The 22,220-nt window shown below is 33.0% G+C and overlaps 1 protein-coding gene across 5 annotated transcripts in view; it reads right to left on the reverse strand.

The window, feature by feature from the left end:
- The window catches only part of SMCHD1 (structural maintenance of chromosomes flexible hinge domain containing 1), a 153,251-nt gene that overhangs the window by 19,601 nt on the left and 111,430 nt on the right, over positions 1-22,220 (reverse strand). For all 5 annotated transcript variants that reach the window (XR_014018421.1, XM_081263744.1, XM_081263743.1 and 2 more), the window contains exons 32-41: positions 19,317-19,474; positions 17,846-17,961; positions 16,481-16,545; positions 13,243-13,330; positions 10,984-11,115; positions 8,760-8,912; positions 4,013-4,139; positions 3,741-3,860; positions 2,758-2,843; positions 1,523-1,645 (exon numbers count right to left, since the gene is read on the reverse strand). Coding sequence is in view for 4 of the 5 variants with exons in the window: in XM_081263744.1 (XP_081119870.1) it covers positions 1,523-1,645; positions 2,758-2,843; positions 3,741-3,860; positions 4,013-4,139; positions 8,760-8,912; positions 10,984-11,115; positions 13,243-13,330; positions 16,481-16,545; positions 17,846-17,961; positions 19,317-19,474 (1,168 nt within the window). In the remaining variant the exon portion in view is untranslated. The remainder of the gene's footprint in view (positions 1-1,522; positions 1,646-2,757; positions 2,844-3,740; positions 3,861-4,012; positions 4,140-8,759; positions 8,913-10,983; positions 11,116-13,242; positions 13,331-16,480; positions 16,546-17,845; positions 17,962-19,316; positions 19,475-22,220) is intronic.

Consider the following 22,220-nt stretch of genomic DNA (forward strand, 5'->3'; position numbering starts at 1 on the left):
GTGTCCGCCGAGAACTAAAAAATAAATATTAAAAAAAAAATTCTCTCTCTTTCTCCTCTCTCACTCTATCTTAAAAAAAAAAAAATAAAAATAAAAAAATAAAATGTCCAAGTTAAGTGAGGTAGTCACATGTTAAAACTAAATACACGAGAATATTTTGGAGGAAATCTTCTATTGCTCCTCACTATATTTCCATTATTACCTGCTTTATTAGTTTTATGGCAAATTCCAGAATTTTTTAAAAGGAATCAAGGAAGAAAATTTAGGGACGATTTGGAGGAGTTAGAAAGTTTTCTGTAATAGTAGTGTTTGTACTTCTGAGGGGCAAAGGAGAAATTATATAAAATGAAATTTCAAGTATTTCCTCCAGGAGTTATAATAAAACTGGTTGTAGAGAACACCATTTTACAACAATGTCTTAGCATCTTCTTTTCCAATTTATGAATACACATTCTTAATTTTTCAATTTGCAGATTTGAATTTGAACAATAATGTAACATGGTTTGATCTATAAACACTGCTACATATGACCCTTTATTTTCAGTGTGTAGTTCAATTCCAGAGTAGATGACAATGTATAAAGAAACTTTAATGGATTCTGAAGTCAGACACACCTGGGTTCACATCTAAGCTCTGCCATTAAATATATCTTAACAACTAATATTTAAGTTCCTTGAACTTCAAGGTCCTCATATATAAGTCAGAAATACAATAAACTGTTTACACAGTGGTTATTGAATTAGAATAACGTACATAAACAAGTACAGACTTTGGATTCAAACTGCCTATTTGAGCCTGTTGCGAGCAGTCCAATTGTGAGCAAGTTTTTTTAGTCTCTCTATACCTTCAGTTTTAGTTTAATTTTAAAATGGCAATAAAGGCAATGAGACATATTATATAGAAAAGTCTAACAAGTAAAACATACGTATATGCCCAAGTGTGTCAGGAAAAAATCTATTAAAAATATAAGAAGCAACACTTACTGAAATAACTTACTAATAGTAGCAAATAGATATTCTAACTGAGAAAAATATAATACAGAATGTTCATGATTAAATAGTAGGATCAAAACAAATATAACTTATTTGACAAAAGTAACCAAAGAGGGAAAGGAAAACAGAAAAAGGAAGAATGGTAGAATGGTACTCTTGCCATTGGCAGCAAATATATAAGGAATTTGCTACAACATTAGACTTGGAACTCAGAATTCTTCTGATAATAAACTATAAAAAAATCTTAGCTCTCCTTAAAGACCTACAACATAAAAGCATATTTAAATAAGCCCTGATTCAGGATATGTGAACAATTTCTGCCATAGCTCTCAATGACAGTACTAATTATTAATTCAGTTTTAAGCTCTGCCAAATCCCTATTAGGGTACTCAAGAGTAGGCAATTAACTAGAACAAATTAACAAATACAAAGAAATTTGACATTAAAATGTCACTTTTAGACAACATATTTTCAATAAATAAAAACAAGATAATAGAGTGTACTGCTTCTTAAAGGGCTTCAATACATACCTTCCCCAAAACATCTCCACTGCCTTTTGTATAGTTTGGTAGAGTACATGATCTTCTGGGTTTTTTCTTTAGTTCTTCTTGTTCTGACATCTTTCTTTTCAAAAGTGCTTCAATGTGTGGTATCTATAATTTAAAAAGGAAAATTATCTACAAAGTCAATTACTCTCGTACCAGGCAGCCAATAAATACAGCAAAGAAAAGTGAACAATGTGGAAAATTTGAGAACACTAAGTTAATCAGTGGACATTACTTAAAACAATGACAAAACACAACTATGGTTAACAGTAATATAGAAAGAATTCTCATCTTCATGCAACCCCACCACCCCTAAGTACTGGGAATTGAGCTCAGGGGTGCTTTAACACATCCCCAGCCCTTTTTATTTTAGACAGCATTTCAATAAGTTGCTTAGGACATTACTAAATAGCTGAGGCTGGCTTTGAACTTCAATCCCCCTGTTTCAGCCTCCAGAGCCACTGGGATTATAGGCATGTGTCACCATACCCAGATCACTGAATCTTTTATATGTGTGCATGTGTAGTGCTAAGGAATAAATCCAGGTTTTTGTGTATGCTAGACAAGCTCTCTATCACATAACTACACTCCCTCTCAAAGACAGAATACTTTTTTGTTTGTTTGGCAGTGTTGGGGGAGTGAGCCTGGGGTCTGGAACATTCTAACCACACATGTTACTACTGAGCCTACTCCTATGTTTTTTCTTTGTTAAGAAATTTCTATACATACTATTTTTCTTTGAAGTTGAATTGCACATATAAATTTTTAAAAACTCTAAACTTCTTTTTGTTACTTTATTTTCTTTACCATCATGTATGTTATTACTTGTGCAGCCCCTTAATGCAGCTCTTCAGCTGGTGTTTTTATTGGTATAATTACACTGAAAATACAATTTTTCCCCCCTTTGGCACTGAAGATTTAACCTAGGAGTGCTTTACCACTGGGCTATATCCCCAGTTTTTTTTATTTTGAGACAGTCTCACTAAATTGCTGAGGCTGGCCTTGAACTTGTGTTCTTCATGTCAGCCTCATGAAACAAACTGCAATTTCTTGGAAAAGAGCATTCCATCATTTTGTTTGTACCTTTTAATGTATAGTAACTGGAGTATAATGTACTCCAGTCTTTGTACCCTAAAATAATAGTGCCCATAGCATTCCCAATAAAACATAAGTAGTTGAATTTAATTTAAAAATATTTCACGCACAGTTAGAAACTATACCTGTTGTGTTACAGGAATGTCAATATTATGTGCTTTCAGTTCATTTCGCAACTGGGCCTCTTTTAATTTTGCCTCCTCAACTTGGCCTAAAATTATATATAACAAAAAAATTCTATCAATTTCTGATAGTCCCCAAAACAAAGTTCAATTTCTTTTCTTTCCTCTTAATGTATAATGTTAAAATGAAAATTGACAGATGATTATTCTAGAAATTCAAAATTAAACTATGAATCTCAAAGTTGAACTCTAATATATAAAAAGGAGAGACACTGCAGCTAAGGGAGATAAAATATGCTCTAGGATCTTGTACAGATATACAAAAAGTATAGCTTGAGGCGGGCAGTATATATTTATTGGTACACTGATTAAAATTTTAACTTATATAACAAATGCAAAGTAAAAAAACCTAGCAAAAACATCTGACAAAAGGGAATAATACATAATATAGTCAACTCAGCAAATGCCTTATTTTAATTGTATACAAAAATTATTAAAAATTGCAGCAAATATTCTGAGAATGGACTCATTTAAAAATAAGTTATGTATTTCAGTATTAGTGTGTGTAGTATCATAACACCATGGTGTATAAAATATATATAGGTGCATAACCCAAACTAAAAAGTAAACTACTTATTACTCTCTTAATAATAATGTCATCCAAAATCTTTTGCCAGTACCTAGAGGTAGATATTAACATTAACACTGTATGGAAAACCATACATTTTCCACAGATCAGATTTCTAACAGAAAAGTCCAAATTTTTATAATTTGTAAATATATAAATTCATTTAAAATGAGGACTATTTCTTTTTAAAACTTGCCAATGATGAATAACAAATTATTATCACTACCTTTCTACAGAGTTCTGCATTTCACTTGTAGTCCAGGAAAACAGACACATTTGTGTTTCATGGTCTCCACCATCTGCCTCATCATTCCCCAAAGCCTAATTTTTTATTTCCTCTGACTATAAGATGACTTACATTTGATTTCATCAAGAAGCTGTTTGCTGGCATCAAATAAACTTCTATACATAACAATAGACTTAGATAACTGGTCCTTTTCTTTTGTAAGTGCTGCCATTTGTTGCTGCTTCTTAACATCTAAGAAAAAAAAATTCAGATTTAACTTAAAAACTTAAAAATCACAACTTTTAAAAAATACATCACAACATTATGTTAATACACAGCAAAGCAAGATTAATCAATTACCTCTAAATAATAGGGTTTCATTATCTATTTTCCTAGAAACTTACCATTGTAAAACATAAATGGTAGGATATATGGTTCTAATGTTCTTGATAAAGATGGTAGCCGAGGCTCAAAAACAATAAAATATTCAGTACTATCCCTTCCAGGACTATTTTCTGCCAGTACTAGACTCTGTATAAATAAAGAAGCATTAAGGAAAATAAAGATTTGAAAAGAAAAATTTCAGTGTTACATATCTGATCATACTGTTTTCAAATAAGTGGTAAATTAAGGTTTATTAAACTATCACCACCACTCAAGACACAAAATAAAACATTTTACCTTTAGGTATTGGTTTAAAAGTCAAATGATCTTATCAATACAGCTTATGGAAAAATTATGTATAATAGAAAATAGAAAAAAATAGTAGCATTCCCTTTACACCAGATACATATGGCCACTTATATGTTGATTTGCAAAATCTTCATTCTCACCTTTAAGGTGAAGCAATGTGAAACAGCTTATGAGGTGAACATTATAAAAACAACAGAAAGAAATATCCAAACCCCAATGCTGAGATTAAGTTACAGCTGTTACCGTGGAAGTAGACCCACCAGTCCCAGGTGACATTTCAAGAGGTACTGAAAAGCTCTCAGGATTTGTTCTTTAAAATTTTATTTTTTCACTAATCCACAAAACACCTTTAATATACTTTAGCTAAGACCACATCATATAACTAGTAAATGATGCAACTTAAATATTTTTTTCCTAAATGATTTTTCACATTTCCACAGAAAATAATCTATTAGTTGCTTTTTATGATAAAATTTACACAAAGTAATTTTTTTTAAAAAACCTGAACACTGTAGATGAATTATTTTTCCAAATTATAGAGAACATAAACCCACCATTAAACCAATTACCAATGCCTTTGTTTCTGAAAGCTGTTTCCAGTGTATTATATATGAATGAAAACACATGATAATGAGAAATATAATAACTACTTAAAAGCATTTATTTTTGTAGGTAAATATCAAATTTCTCTTCAAAATAAAAGTGTGTATCAATTTATCCTTTCACAAACAGTATATGAGAGTACCTAATTCCCCTGATGCTGGCCAACATTTACATCAACCGTGTTTTTTTTTTTTTCTAAAAAGGAGGAATTTAAAAACCAACCAATCATTATTGTTTTAAATCACCTTTCCCTGAGTGGTACACTGAGGTCATGCTTCTTATGTTTACTGCTCATATATATTCACTCTTCCATTAAACTGCCTGCTCAAATTCTGTGCCCATTTACTTGTCTTTTTTTCTTACTGATTTGCAAGAAGTTTGTAAAGAGGTATTAAATTGTGTTCAATATATTAATCTTCTATTATATATATACATATATAGAATACTATTTCTCAGCTGGGCACGGTGGCACAAGCTTATAATCCCAGGGGCTCAGGAGGCTGAGACAGGAGGATTATGAGTTCAAAGACAGCCTTAGCAAAAAGTGAGGCACTAAGCAACTCAATGAGACCCTGTCTCTAAATAAAATACAAAATAGGGCTGGGGATATGGCTCAGGGGTCAAGTACCCTTGAGTTCAATTCCTGGTACTCTCACAAAAATAATTTCTCCACAATTTATTACCCTTAAAATTTTTCCTCCTTCTGTTATAGAATTAGGTTAATGAATCTCTAAGTACTAACCATCATAGATTGTTGAAATTATTAACACACTGGCACTTCTTTTAATTGTTTAAGATACGCTTATGCTACATTAAAATTTAACTTTTAATGTAATTAAACATAATCTTTTCCTTCATATCTTGTTTGTTTTACTGTAAAAGCCTGAGATAGAAAGGACTTCCTATATTTTATAATCAATGATTAAATAAAAAAAGATACACAGAATAACAGAAACAAACAAAAGCAAGGATTTAAGTATAAATAAGGATTAGGCAGAAATAAAATGGAAAAATGAATATCAGAATAAAACTGAGTTATTTTTCAGAAATTTCCAGGTCAAGTAGGCAAACAATAGCAAATTTGAAGACAAGAATTAACAAACTTGAACAATTTATAAATTTATAATTTAGATTATAATTTGAAACAAAGCAATATATATTCTTTTCAAGCAAATATGGAACATTTACTAATTTTAGCTGTATTCTGGGAAAGTGTTTCCTACCCCGCCCCCTCACCGCAAAAAGCACCTGCTGGGCTAGAGGGCTCAGTGGAGGCCGCCTCAGGCTCAAACCCCAGCACAAAACAAAAACAGAAAACAAACAAGTGAAAAAACAAAACGGAAAGTATATCCTGTCTATGTCAGATATATCAAAGTGCATAAATGCATTCTATTGTCATGTATAACTAATTAAAACAAATTAATTTTTTTTAAAGACTCACGATCTTGTTAAAAAAAAAATCAGATTTCAGCTAGGAATGCCTGTAATTCCAGCGAGTTGGTAGGCTGAGGCAGGAGAATCACAAATTTGAGACCAGCCTGAGCAACTTAGCAAGAACCTGTTCTCAGCATAAAAACTAAAACGGACTGAAGATGCAGCTCAGTGATAAAGAGCCCCTGGGAAAGCCCTTGTATTTTTTTTTTTTTTAATCAGATTTCAGAGCTCTGCTCCAGACAAATTTAAAAAAAAAAATGACTCACCCAAAATGAAAACAAAACCCCTAAAAACAAACAAAAAACAATTCACACAATCCACAAAACACACCAGTATGTGGGAGCCATGACAAGACAAATTAAGAAAACTTAACTTTTGTTTATTCATTGAGATCGTAGGGACCTCTAGTGGTGAGAAGAAATTCTCATGAGGGAAGTTTAGATTTTATGTGTCAGCTGCTGGGAAACAGCTTAAGCCACTATCTTTACCTCAGGAGTATATACAGCAGGAATAGCAATTTCAAATGTATATGAGCACTGGGGAGAGCAAGGGAGACTCAAGAAAATAGGCATAGGTAAATAAGAAATAGGTAAAGTGGGTTAGATATATTCTTCTAACACAAACCCACTGGGCATGTTAAACATGTTTTTCCACATATGGCTTTCATTATCTAATTTTTATTAGGGTACAAAAAATTTCATTTTACTCTTCTCTAAATTAAAAAGTGGAAACTAACATTTGTCTTCAATATCAAGAGGTAAGGAACAGCCACTGTTCAGGCCACACATAAGAGAAAATGCTGTACTGGTCAGTCATTGTCAAACCAACTGACATGCCTCAGGAACCATGCAGCTACCAGATTCCCAGGTTTATAAGCCTAAGGTTATTAAAACAATGTGATGCTAACAATGGATTAGATATAAAGATGAACAAGAAAGAAAAGGTAACATTTCAAAGTTATCAGAATAGGAAGAACTATTCAATAAAGACATTGAGCAAATTAGTTAATATGAAAAAGGGTAAAATAAAATCCAGACAAATAGAAGATTAAAGGCATAAAAACTAGAGATAGCATTGTGAATATTATCTGCCTTCCCTTTAACATAAACAAAGGTAAAAATCTAAAAAAACAAATTCAGAAAAAAGTACTTACGTATAAGAGTATTAATACCTTTAATACATAAGATGAAAACAGTTAACATTTCAAAAGGAAAAGAGTCAATGAACAATCATACAAATCAAAACTAAAAATTGTTCAACCTTATCAGTAACAAAGAAAAGTTTTTTTTTTTAAATAGGGAACTTGGTTAGAATTTTAAAATGTTCATATGTAGTACTGCAAACAAGAGAAAGATGGACAAATTTCTGGTGGGTGAATAAATAAAAAAGCAACTGGCAATAACTATCAAAAGATTTTTAAAATGTGCATATCCTGTATCTAACCATTTTTGTTTCTAGCAATTTCTCAAGGAAAGCATATATGTAAATATATATAATTAAAAGAAAGCTGGTTGAAAATACTGTTAGTAAAATCAAACTTCAGAAAGAACTAAACTTTTGCCAAGGATTGATGAAAATAAATTGTGGTCACTGTATTAATGATACCAGCTTATCATAAGAAAAAAAGCTTTTTATAAAAGCATAGTCATATTAATGAAGCTTAATGTAATTGTATATACCCCTCCCTCAACATGTGTATTATTCATAGGGGTGTGTGCATACTGTTGTGTGTAGAGAGAAACACTGGAAGGTTGTAGAATAAATTGCTAATCAGTGTTTCTTCTAAAGGGGGTACCATGATTATGGAGGTTTTTTACACTGTGTTTTTTTTTTCATAAAAATAAAAAAAATGTTCATTTTAAAAAAGAAAAAAGATAGGCTGTTATTTATTAAATTTTACCTGGACTATTCAATTTTATTTCTAACCACATGCAGGCAGCATTACAACGAAACATAAACAGTATACTGACATTAAAATTAAAAATCACTAGAATCAGAGAAAGCTATTTGTTTCATGGCAGGGAAAAAGGAGGTCTTAATATTTGTAACAATGTCTTTGGATTCAATGCACAATCTCAGAACAAAACTGCAAAATATTTCAGCTGACTTTCTAATTTGGTGCATTATTTAGAACATCTTCATAGCTATACATACGAAAGAAAAGGTAGCTTAATATGTTGGTTTAAATTGTTAAGTGCAGAATGGTGAATCTCTACTTGTATACAACCAGAGAATTGAAATGTTGTGCTCCATTTGTGTATGATGAATTGAAATGTATTCTGCTATCATGTACAACTAAGTAGAACAAAAAAAAAAAAAAAAAAAAAAAAGAAAAAAGAAAAAAGAAAAAGAAAAAGAAAAAGAAAAAGAAGAAAATGTTAAGTGCAGAAATCTTATCTACCAAAAGATATAAACATTTACCGTGATTTCAGCTGAACCATTCACAAAGGGAAATTCAAGTGTTCTAATTTTCCCGATAAAGAGTGGAGTATCAGTGTCTTCCTCATGAAAACCTTTAATGGTAGCTACTATAGTGCCAACCAAATTTATTCCAGTATGATTGCCATATTCATCCTTAAAAGAAATAGAAAATAACTATTAGTTACTGGTTAGAAGACTAAACCCAGGGAAGGACATGTAGGAATCAGAAATAAGACACATATTTATAGAGCCCCAGCAAGAAATTATCCTCATCCTTTTAAATTCAAACATGGAATTCAGTCCTAAGTTTGTGGTCCACATACAGGAAATAGTTCCAGAAACCATTTAACCAGAGACAACAGTTTCTAATTCAATGGTTCCTAACTTTCTCAATTGTAAGAACTCTCATTTAAAATTTCATATTATGTATCTTAGCATCTATTGCTGTGAAAAAGTCATCACTAACAAAAAGGTATTATGAATTTATAGCACTTTTAAATTGTTTTTTAGTAACTTCAACAGCATCAGACCTGTGAAAATTATACTCTTTTCAGGCAATTTTTGGTGTGCTTATGATTGCAGACACTTGAAGTACTTACATGTCACCATTTACCCTGACAAGATGTTTGGGAAGAGAAGTTAGAACCACTCACTTGTCTAAAAAATGGGAACATAAACTTTTATAAAAGGAGTTAAGTATTGAACCAGCCATATTTTCCATTAAGATATAGTCTCACTACTGTGTTTTTTCTATGGTGCTGAGGATCAAACTCAGGGCTTTTGCATATGCTAGGCAAATGCTGGCTACATACCCAGGCCCTCAATTCCGCTTTTTATATTTTTGTTAATATTTTTAGCAGTTTCGTTGCTGCTTACTGAACAGGTCATCAGCAGCCTTGAGAAGCTCTGATTTTCTTCCTTAAGGCATTTTGTCCCGTCATCCTAGATGTGTAACACTTTAAAAAACTTAAAACATAGTATATAATATTGTAATGTATTGAATATATTAACTAATATCATTTCCAACCTTTTAATGTACCTGTGTCAATTTCATTTAAATATTCAAAGAACCGAAAATTTGGAACTTAATGGATTAATAACGATCAGTCATCAGAGATCTCTTAAAAAAAAATGTAACTATCTTTGTCTATCTCTTCTGTGAACCAGGCATTGAGAAATCAATATGGTTCACAAACCTTCACAACACATACATGAAATAGGAAAGGTTAAGGCAGAAATTAGAGAAATGCAAATTAAAACTACACTGAGATTCTATCTCACTCTAGTCAGAATGGCAATTATCAAGAATACAAGTAACAATAAATGTCGGTGAGGATGTGGGTAAAAAGGTTTGCTCAATACATTGTCATAGGGATGAAAATTGGTGCAACTACTATGGAAAGCTGTAAGGGGATTCCTTAGGAAACTTGGAATTAAACCACCATTTGACCCAGTTATCCCACTTCTCAGTACATGCCCAAAGGACTTAAAATCAACATATTACAGTGATGCAGTCACATCAATGTTTATACCAGCTCAATTCACAATTGCTAAGCCGGGGAACCAATTGAGTTCAGATGAACGGATTAAGAAAATGTGGTATATATACACAATGGAGTATTACTCAGCCATAAATAATAATTATGGCACTTGCCAGTAAATGGAGGGAACTAGAGACTATCATGCTAAGTGAAATAAGCCAAACTCAAAAAAGCCAAAGGCTGAGTGTTCTCTCTGATGTGTGGATGCTGACACATAGTAAGGGGAGGGAGGGAAGAATAGAAGTTCATTAGATTAGACAGAGGAAGGAAGTGACAGGAGAATGAATCAGATATAACTTTCCTATGTCCATATATGCATACATGGCCAGTAAAACTTCACATCATGTTAAACTGCAAGAATGGAATCCTAATTATGCTAACTTATACTCCATGTATATAATGTCAGAATATACTGTTATGTATATCTAAAAAAAATTAAAGAAGGCAGATTTCTGCATTTTGAGTCAGTTATTAGTATATCTGAATTTATTTTATTTACAATGTTATACATTCTCTAGTCATATCCAAACACAAAGATGCTTAAAAATACTTAATTCATCTGCACAAGTTTTCCCTTTAAGCTTAAACTCAATAATGTGACTCTATAACAACTTTTGCACCCAAACATCAAAGACAATTTTTTCTTGTTATCCCTTTGTAGTTTTGAAAGAAGATAATATTACCGTGATGCTGAGGTGTAAATCTTTGACCAAGGTCCTACTGGCAACTGAGCGAACATTAGAAACAGCTGGAGTAGCTGGCTGAATTTCAGGAACCAACTTCACAGGCTGATTAGGTAGAACATCAATCATAACCTTATAAAACAAAAGAATCATACTGAACAATAACATATTAATGCTTTACCATTTGACAGAAAGACAATAAAAAATGATGGCATATACTAAATTAAATATTACCATCTAAAATTCATTTTCATTAATCTCTTAGAAGTAATTTACTTTAGTGGTACAGATACACAATAGAATATTACTCAACCATAAAAAAGAATGAAATTATGGCATTTGCTGCTAAATAGATGGAACTAGAGACGATCGTGCTAAGTGAAATAAGCCAATCCCCCCAAACCAAAGGCTGAATGTTCCCTCTGATATGTAGATGATGACTCACATTAGGGAGGGGGTAGTGGGTAGGGGAGAGATTCTCCAGATTGCACAGGGCGGAGTTGGGGAGAGGGAAGGGAGGAAGGATGGGAATGACAGTAAAATGAATTGGATATAACTTTCTTATGTTCCTATATGAATACACAACCAGTATAACTCCACATCATGTACAACCACAAAAATGGGAAGTTATACCCCATATATATGTCAAAATAGATCCTACTGTCTTATATAACTAAAAAGAATTAAAATAAACAAACAACAAAGTGAAGCCACCCCACACAAGCTTGCCCTGTTCTGCATGAGGCCATTTCCCTTCCTGCCTCTCTACCATGTTGTGCTGCAGCCAAAGGAGCCCTCACCCGTGCCAAATAGATGGTGTGGCCCGATCCTCAACTTCCAGCCTCCAAAACTGTGAGCTAAATAAAACTCTTCTTTATAAAATACCACACCTTGGGTTTTTGTTACAGCAATAGAAAAAAAAAATAATATACTGTCAAAATATTTTTCTCCTTCCAATTTTCCCAGAGTTCTTGCAGCTATGTGTGGTCATGCAAGTAGTCACTGTCAACAAAGTTTGAGGGAATGGTGCGGGTCACTTCTGGGCAAGTTTCTTTTCTTAAAACTTTAAATTCTGAAATAACTAAATATTCATAATAATTTGCCAACAAATGCACAGGAAAAAGGCTTGCACTCTTTAGTTACTCATCTACAGTGGTATCCTGCATAACTATAACACAACATTAAAATCTACATGTCAACACAGAATATATTTAGATGTGTGTGGGGGGCAACTCATTTTATCACATGCATGACTGTGTAACTGCCAACCCAATTAAAACACAGAACTATCCTGTCACCCATGCTACCCTTTTACAATTACAACCTCCTGCTCCTTGCCCTAAATTTCAATATCAAATCTGCTCTTAATTTTTACATTTTTTTTTAAGTTTCAGGAATGTCTATCCAATTGAATTGGACAGTTAAAAAAAAGTAATTTACTTAAAAAGTTCAGAATAAAAGGTATGCCATATTAACTTTTTAATAAAATAAGCATCTAAAAACAAACTGAGAAGCACTTAAAGAGTTTAAGTATTTTTAAAAAATTCAGTACATTGAAAAAATTAAATAGAAATGACATACGTTGGAATTAACTTGAACTTCACTACCTAGTATACTAATAACTGAAATGTCATAAACTAAAAATTTCTCATGTATGATTAACATGAGCAACTTTACCATGATATACACCTCTCCCTTATCCATAGATTTGTTCTCAGTAGTTTCAGTTGCCTGAGGTCAACTGTGGTCCAAAAGTATTAAATGGAAAATTTCAGAAATTAACAATTCCTAAATTTTAAATAATTTTTAGCTGGACATGGTGCCACATGCCTATGATCCCAATTACTTGGGAGGTAAAGATAGAAAAATTACAAATTCAAGGCCAGCATGAGCAACTCAGCAAGACTCTATTACAAAAACAACAAAAACCAACCTACACATGAATCAACTTTTTTTTTTTTTTAAATAGAATACTGCTAAAATTGCTCATGTGAATCTCCTGTTGTATCTAGTTTATAAACTAAACTTCATTTTAGGAATGTATATACAAGAAAAAAACAGTATATATAGTAGTTGGTACTACGCATGGTTTCAGGTACCCACTGGGGATCTTGGTATGTGTCTTCAATAAATAAGGGGGGGAATACTGGATTTATACCTTGCATCCAATAATTAATTCACTTTTCAACTAAATACTTTATTCATAAACTAAGAGAAAAATGTAAAGCTAATCAAAATATATAAAGAAAGTAAGCAAACCTGTTCGCTGCTGAGAACATTTGTTTTATCCATCATAAAACCAAACTGGATACAGTATGTCCCCACTTTGTTAGGAATTACTTTGTCCCTAGATTGAAAAGGAAGTGGTAAGGTTTTTGACAATTTAAATAAAGGGGAAAGAAATTCAAAGCATCAACATTTCCTTTCACAAAAAGTTAATTAATAGTAATAAGATAATTACTAATATTATATTTGTCTTTATTTGTTCAACAAATATCGTATATTAAGTTAAATCCCAAGTCCCCTTTACTTGTACATTTTTTCACAAAACAAAGGCTCTGGATATAATAAGAATGGAAATAGGAATACAGTAGCAAGCACACAAAATATGATAAAGTATATAGGTCAAGTGAATTTTGTTTCACTTCTACATTATAAATTTCCAATGAATGGTTTTATATTTCAAAATTATGAGTCATCTTGCTGATCTTCTATGTTGCTTTATTTTCTATTCAAACAGTTGTCTAAATATCTGACAATATATCCAAGTTATTTACTGTAATTTGATTTCTTAACTAATGTTCCTACTAGGAACACAAACATAGTTATACTTTAACCCAATGAAAATATGAATGAATAAATGAATGAATGAATGATGTTACAGTAAAAATTAAACAAGACCTGCTTCCAAATGGTCTGTCATGATGAAAACAGCCATGTAAAAAAATGTTTGTTGGAAGATGCTCCAGAGTTAACAAAGCATAAAGAGGACTCAGTATCATATAATAAGATAGGATAAAAACCCTGGTAGATAAATTTCACATATAAAGCTGCTTTATTCCTGGGAGAGAATTCTAGGAACATAGGTAGACCTAAACTAGACAGACTTTCAAGGGAAATGCAAATTGACAGAGACAAATGTAAATCTTCTCTGGGGAAAGATTATTATCCCAGGCATATATTATTTCCATACATATTAATAAATAAAAATGTCTGATACAATAGCAAAATAATAAAGAGGCAATAAATAGACTAAAATATCAATAGAACAAGAGAAAATAAAAAATGACCTATAGGAACTGTGCAATGACTATTACTACTCAGGTTGATAAAAGACAAGACTAAAATGCTGACAACTGGACCTTTAAAAACAATGTTAAATGTAAGCCAAGAATAGTTTTAAGCGCCTTGTAGTCCCAGACATTCAGGAGGCTGAGGTGAGACGACTGCTTGAGCACATGAGTTTGAGACCAGCCTGGGTAACAGAGCAAGACCTTGTCTCAAAAACAAACAAACAAACAAACAAACAAAACCCCTTAAACGTAAGTATGAGAACAAAAAATGTCAAATAATTGAAAGATTATGTAACTCAAAAGATGGAATTAACAGCAAATGAAATCCTACTGCATATGGAATTAGTTACCTGAAGATAGTTCAAAGTCAATAGTATGAGAAGACAGAAAAGAATGGAAAATAGAGAAAAGACAGTAACAGAGCACACTGTGAAAAAGGCTAACAAACTTACACAAGAAATACCTGATGAGATAGTGATTGGCAATTGTTCAAAACTAAAGACAACACAACCAAATCCGAGAGACTAGGATACATGCTCAAAAGAACTCCAAAGAAAATCAAGTCAGGAGAGATTTTTATGTGTGTGTACAACACACAAAGCAGAAAGAAAGGAGGTAATAAGTGGAAGAAGAAGGAGGTGGGGCTTCCATGACAATGGATTACTTCTTGACTTTAGTAGAGGGTGCACATTCACTTTGGGCAAAATCACAATGCTGCATATCCTGCTTTTTGTATTTCTTGGGTACTGTATCTCACTTTCAAAAAGATTAAAAAACAAGATTATATGTACAACCCCAAACACAGTTTGGGTTAGGAACACAGACGCATTAGGAACCCAAATATTATTTTCATTTACTCAAACACAATTAATATATGTAAGTATATATTAAACAATGATAGAATGTGATAATTTTTTAATGAGGTAAAATTCATAGAACATAATATTAACAATTTTAAGACATATCATTCATTGATAGTACATGCACACTGTTATGTAACTAACCACCTCTACTTAGTCCCAAAACATGATTATTTTTAAGATTTATTAAAATGGATGGAGGGCTGGGGTTGTAGGTCAGTTATAAGAGTGTTTGCCTCACATGTGTGAGGCACTGGGATCAATTCTCAGTACTGTATATAAATAAATGAATATAATACAGGTCCATCAATAATTTAAAAAAATTGAAAAAAAATAAATAAATAAAGTGGACTTCTGAAACAGAGTCTCAAAATAAAATTTTCCTCTCTAAAAAACAAAAAAATAAAAAGATTAAAAGGTTTCTTCAAACTGATGCTTTGGGTTGCTAAAATAAGACCTAACTGAAAAAAACTACATATTTTGGAATACCATAAAATAGCCCAATTCTTGCATGTTAATAGACTTCATATAACAATTTAACAGATTGAAAAGATAGCAGTATGCCCCTTTTAGAATGTCTAAATCAGCTTCTGTAATAATTTGGGTATATTTAAAAGACTGAAGGCAATGTTGGTCTAAGGACAGAGGCTAGTCTGAACATTCTGCTGTTGGTCTGTCATAGAAAATTATATAACTCGAGTGTTCACAATCATTGATAGCCACATTGACATTGCCTTGACAAGTATACATTCAGTGGACATTTTTTATTTTAAACAAAAAACATCAATCTATCACTGATTGAGAATTTTTAGAAATCTAAACCTGGTCCTTTATCAGTATGAAAAGGCACTGAACAAACTATTAATCATTTTTTCCTCCACTGACATTAATGTAAAGAACTTACAAAGAAACCTTGTGAGGGAGGGGAAAGAAAAAAGAAATCTTAGACATAATCCTTTCAAAACATTTTTCAAATTTTAGAATGGTGGTCCAGAATGAAGGAGCAACAGATCAAAGTCACATAAACAGTAGAAGCCAGTCCAATCTTACTTCATAAAATCTTAGAATAAAAATTTCGTATATAATAAAAAAAACATACCTTGATAATATAAAGGAAGTCTTATGACTTTCAAAGTTTCTATTGGACCATCACAAAAATCTTTCCCCAAACCATATTACAAAAGTCTATTAAAAACAAAACAAAACACATCTTCCCCTGCCGCCCCCCAAAAAACCTACCCAATAACAAAATCATAAATTACTTTCCTTAGATAAGCAGGCAAATGTATCTAAGGGAGAATTACTTTTGTAATAAGTCAGGCATGAAAATGACTTTAAAAATACCTGAAATAGAAGCAACCATCTTCCTTGTCATTATCTTTTATTTTATTACAACTAAATGTTTCTGCCTAGAAAGGAGAGTAGGAGAAAAGGGGAAAACACAAAGTCAATTCAGAACAAAAACTCACACACACGTATCTTTATAAAATATGCAAGACAATGAAAAAAGTCACAAAGAAACATCCATTAAAATGTATATAGCAGGGGCTGGGGTTGTGGTTCAGTGGTAGAGCACTCACCTAGCATGTGTGAGGCACTGAGTTCAATCCTTAGAACCACATAAAAATCAAATAAATATATTGTGTCTACCTACAACTAATAATATTTTTTTTAAAAAGGTATATAATAGATCTCTATACTGATGACAATATTTTAAAGTACTAGCAGTTTCACTGTCTTACTGGTGTAAATTGAATGAGTGAAGATCATGGTTGCTGAAACCATGGAAACTTTTGGGACTATCAAACAAGCTAGTTTCTAAAAAAGATAATGTGATAAACCGTAAATGCTGAAGTGGATTATGAAAATGGGACATTCTGACAAATTTTAAAATTTAGTTTCCAATTTGATATTTATCTCAAATTTTTACTATCCACTATGGAAGCCAATAGCTGTATGGAGCTTAATTATTAAGCATTCAATATATAGCTGGTCTGAATTGATAAGGTTTAAGATATAAGACAAATTGCAAAGAAATGGAAAAAGAATGTAAAATCTCATTAATAAATTTAAAAATACTGAATGCATGCTTAAATGGTAATTTTTCATACTTTTGATATTTTATGAGTAAAAACAATTTAATTTTACTTACCTTTTTAATGTAGTTACTAGAAAATTTAAATGCCACCTACGATATTTATACTGAACAGCAATGTTCTACACCCTCAAGCTCTTCTCCCTATGTTTATCTGCCTTATAGTTTATCAATCTCTTTGCTCTCTCATTTTCTATGTTAACCCTTGGTGATATTTAATGGCTTTTTCTATTTTACAAAATAGTATAAAATACCTTGACATGATAAGAAAAATCACAATGTAAGCTACTGTATTTCAATAGCATCAACAAGCTACGTGCAATGGTGTGCACCTATAATTCCAGCTACCTGGAAGGCTGAGGCAGGACTGGATGTTTAAGAAAGATCAGCCCTGACAACATAGTGAGAGCCCATTAAAACAAACAAAAAAACCCCCAATATCTTCAACACTTAACTTTGAAACATATACTGATGCATATTTTTTTAATCCCAAGTAATAGAGTATATTAATTTTCAATTCTCAAATATAAACATGTTGCATTTTACACTAGAATTAATTATAACTTAAATGTAAGGGCTATTTTTAACTTTTAAAAATGGTTCCCATTACTCACATTTGCCGGTGGTCGGTTCATACTGCTTACCAGCTTCCACATTTTCATGGAAATACGTGCTGGGTTGATATTTTTAATGATACTGTCATCTTCAGAAATAACACTAACCATAAAATCTGCCATGATAAACATAAACATATATTTTACTAACTAACTGCAACAGAAAAAAACTATAGTGCTAAAACTGAACATCAAGTTCTCCTTTAGAAATCTAAGAAATATCTTTGCTCCTAATAAGCCCTTCACTTATTTTTAGTCCACCATGCTATAAATTCTAGCATGCAACACCAAAATGGCCAGATTATGTATACTCAGCAATTTAGAACTAGGTCAGTTGGCCAGGTGTGTTGGCACACACCTATAATCCCAGAGGCTGAGACAGGAGGGTGGCAAGTCCAAAGCCAGCTTCCTCAAAAAAGCGAGGTACACTAAGCAACTCAGTGAGACCTTGTCTCTACATCAGTACAAAATTGGGCTGGAGATGTGGCTCAGTGGTTTGAGTACCCCTGAGTTCAACCCCCATACTCACCCCCCCAAAAAAGAATTAGGTCAGTTGGTCAAAACATATGCTTTATGTATTCCAAGAACAGAATGTTTACTTTATATGACTTTTAGTGGTGTGTAATAGCTGAAGTTTTATTATATATAATAGTCTCATTATATTTACCATTTGTAATTTATTTGGCACCTATTAGAGTTTTTAATTATAAGAAACCAGCTTTATTTCCCCCAAAGAGATTTAACACAATCTATAAAGCTGTTATAAAAGGCAATGTATATATAGCATATGCAATTCATTAAAATTATTGTTAAAACATTTAAAATCTAAACTTTTTGGTATGCTTCTCTTTTAGTGCTTATAACTATGTTCAGGCATTTATCCCTTCAATAAGAGGAGTTTTCCAGAAAATTACCTGTATAAAGCAATTACTAATTTCCTTTGGACTTAGCAAGAGCTACACCATGTTGAAAATTTCTGCTTACCCACTGTATTCATTGAATACTTTAATATTAATGACTGTAACTAGGAGCCCAACATAGTAAACATTTGTTGTTCTAAAATATCTTAAATCTTGATGTGATGCGATTTCCACCCAAATTAAATTAAGTGGCTGGTTCTGGTTCTGATGGGTATAACACCACAACATATTTAGTGAAACAGAGCTCCATAGTTCTCACCATTTACTTCTTATTTTTTTAATAGAATTTCATAACTCAGTGTACAAACATCAACTGAATTGCTTGTCTCTGGTTATCAGTTTATATATGAACCTTCAGCTCACTATTAAAGGACACGGGACAAAGAGATAAGAGTAGGCACAGCAAAAGTGGTAAGTATTTTGCCATTTAAAAGGCAGTGACATGCATTATTTTTAATCATGCTGAGGACTAAACAAATAATTTATCCCACTGATGTTATTACAAGGCAAATTATAGTTACAGTTTTATTTAAATACTGTCAAATACTCACCAGTGAAAACACCCCCTGCTAAAAAGCAAGCATCTTTGTCATATTTAACATTGAGACGAATGGGTTTCTCAGGGTCTGGAAGAATCATTAACTTAATTATAGGTCCTTCTATAGTACTCTTGTTATAGACAGCTTTAACCTGCATAATATGTTCTCCCCTAAAAACAAAAACAAAAAACAAAAAAAAAAAATTAAGGGGGCAGGGAAGGGTAAAAATTCAAATTACATTAGTTATGACCTAAAAATCTGAAGACAATTTATGCAAAGTTTTAACTCTTTTAGGGAATCTGTTTCTACTCAGTTCCACCTCCTGTCTTAACACTAAAAAAAGGATGGTTATTATTCTTAACCTCAGCAAGTAATAAGAAAAATCAAGATCAAAGATGGCAGATTAGAGTTACCCTTTATTTACCCGCTTCTCCATGAGACAGAATCAAAACCACTGATTTTGATTCTGTCTCATGGAGTCACCTACCTCAATAAATCAAAAGCATCTGTTTATTGAGGTAAGTGACTGTGGATAGTAGTCAAGAAATGTGGAGAAACCCAAAGACTTTGGATAGTTGAACAGAGGTAAGATAGAATACCCTAGAGCATGCTCCTTGGCAGCAAGTGGGGTAGAAGTAATGAGGTAGAGTTCAAGTGAGCAGCACTAGTACAGAATTTGGCACTGTGCAGACAACTCCATTTTGAACAAAAACAAAACCCAGAATTGTCATAGCAATCTGGCTCTGGAAAAGTTCCCTGCACTTTGTAGCAGATACAGCGTTATAACAGGGAGCCATCTTGAGTAGGTCTTGTCTGAGTCTGCCTCTCTGCAAGTGTAAGGCCTCTATATTTTACTGCCTCCTTGGAGCCCACAGCAACATTACTGAAGAGCAACATTACCTCACTGACTCAGTGGGTATCTGCTTTGAAATTCAGTTTAGACTCAGAGCAAAGCCACTAAAATAACACCTGAGAACTCTACAGTGGTGAGAAACAGATCTGTGATGCTAAAGGGAAGTTTAAGGAAACCAAGATAATTTCCCATTTAAGACTAGCAGCTTGGAATGCCAAAAAAAAAAAAAAAAAAAAAAAAAACAAACAGTGTAGTGTGATTGTGCATGGGAGTTGTCTCAGAACCCAAGAGTCATGGGTAGTGGATTGTGTGGGGCCCATCATTGCCCCCCTGCCCCAACCTGGACTATTATAGGACCACAGCGTCTCTCTGCCCTCCAAGTGGGCTGAAAAAAGTGCCAGGGATCCTGACATGCTGCAGTATTTAAATCAGGCCTGTCCTTGAAGTGCACAGAGCGAATAGTTATGGAGCATATCATTGTTGGAGGAGTTCTGCAGTTCTCCCAAGTTTGTACAGATGTGAAGGGAAGCTGAGGTGTATTTCAACTAGCTCCAGCCACAAACCAGTCCAGCTGGTCACCTAGAAAGCAACACAACCAAAAGAAGGGGATAAGACCCTTTCAGGCTTTGCTTTCTCCAAAGGGCTCATAGCCTAAGACGACAAGGAAAGAAGCTCTGAAAATCAGCAAAGATTGTGATTATCTACTCTTGCATGCACAATTGATCACTTTAGCAAAGAGAAAAAAATTTTTAAGACTTTTTTGGTTATCACTGCATTGCGTGTATGTGTATTCTCTCTTCTCATTTTAATATTTTTTCCTTTCATTTTTCTCATTTAAAAAATCATTTTTAATTTACAAATACTTCAATTTTTTGTCCTTTTAAATTCTTCTTTCAAGGCTGTGGCTGTGGCTCAGTGGTAAAGCACTTGCCTAGCATATGTGAGGCACTGGGTTCAATTCTTAGCACCGAGTAAGAATAAATAAAATAAAGGCATTCTGTCCATACACTACTACAAAAAAAATTAATAATTCTTCTTTCCTTTTCCACTTCTTAAAATTAATTTTATCTATTTTTTTTAATTTTTAAGCTGTATATAGACACAATACCTTTAGTAATTTTTATGCAGTGCGGAGAATCAAACCCAGTGCCTCACACATACTAGGCAAGTGCTCTACCACTGAGCTACACCCCCAGGCCTAATTTTATCTTCATTATTATTTTAACTGTTGTTTATTCTATCTTATCTTTTCTACTTTCTTTTCTGTTGTTGGTGCTGTGGTTGTGGTTACTGAGTTTTTAAACTTTATTTCTTTATCTAGTTTGCTTTTATTTAGCTGATGTTATTGTAGTTTGCCTTCTTTTTTCTATGTCATGTTGGGGATAAAGCCTCATACTTCAAGTACGTTGGGTGGATGCTCTGCCACTGAGCTACCTTCCTAGCCTGAGTGAGAGATGTAGCACTTTACTCCACACATGACCCAGTCCTGTGGCAGGTACTTCAACTTAAAGAATAGGGGAGGTAAAAATCTCCACCTGATGACCGAGCATAAAGGAGGCAAAGCAAAGTGGGGACCTGAAGTCCTGTTTCTATATAGTCACCCTCTTAGGAAAAGCAGAGAGAAATAACACAAAGGTGTACATATACCACTTGAGAACACTTTGGTCACTACCTCTAAATCTTCTGTGCAGTTGTAGTCACTCCCAGTTTCCCCACCAAAGCCTCCTCTCCCTGGCCATAGGCAACCACCTTTTGTCTCTGTAGATTTGCCTATTCTAGACATTTCATTAAAAAAAATGGAATAAAAAAAGGTTGTGGACATGGCACCTATGAGGGACCTTGGCATAGATTGCTTATATAACCTATCAGACCATATGCTGCCAACAAGACCAAAGGAATAACCACAGAGGTTGCATTGCATATATTCAGCAATCCATATCACTCCTGCTTATCAGAAGATGCCATTCTTGCAAGACCTATAAGGAAAGCATGGCCTCAGGCTCTTACAGTGCCAAAATCCACAAATCATAGCTAAAGAAGTCACAGGAAAACAGTTCTATGAA

The sequence above is a fragment of the Spermophilus citellus genome (genome assembly GCF_964194105.1).
Source record: "Spermophilus citellus genome assembly, chromosome: 12".
In the NCBI taxonomy this organism is placed as follows: Eukaryota; Metazoa; Chordata; class Mammalia; order Rodentia; family Sciuridae; genus Spermophilus; species Spermophilus citellus.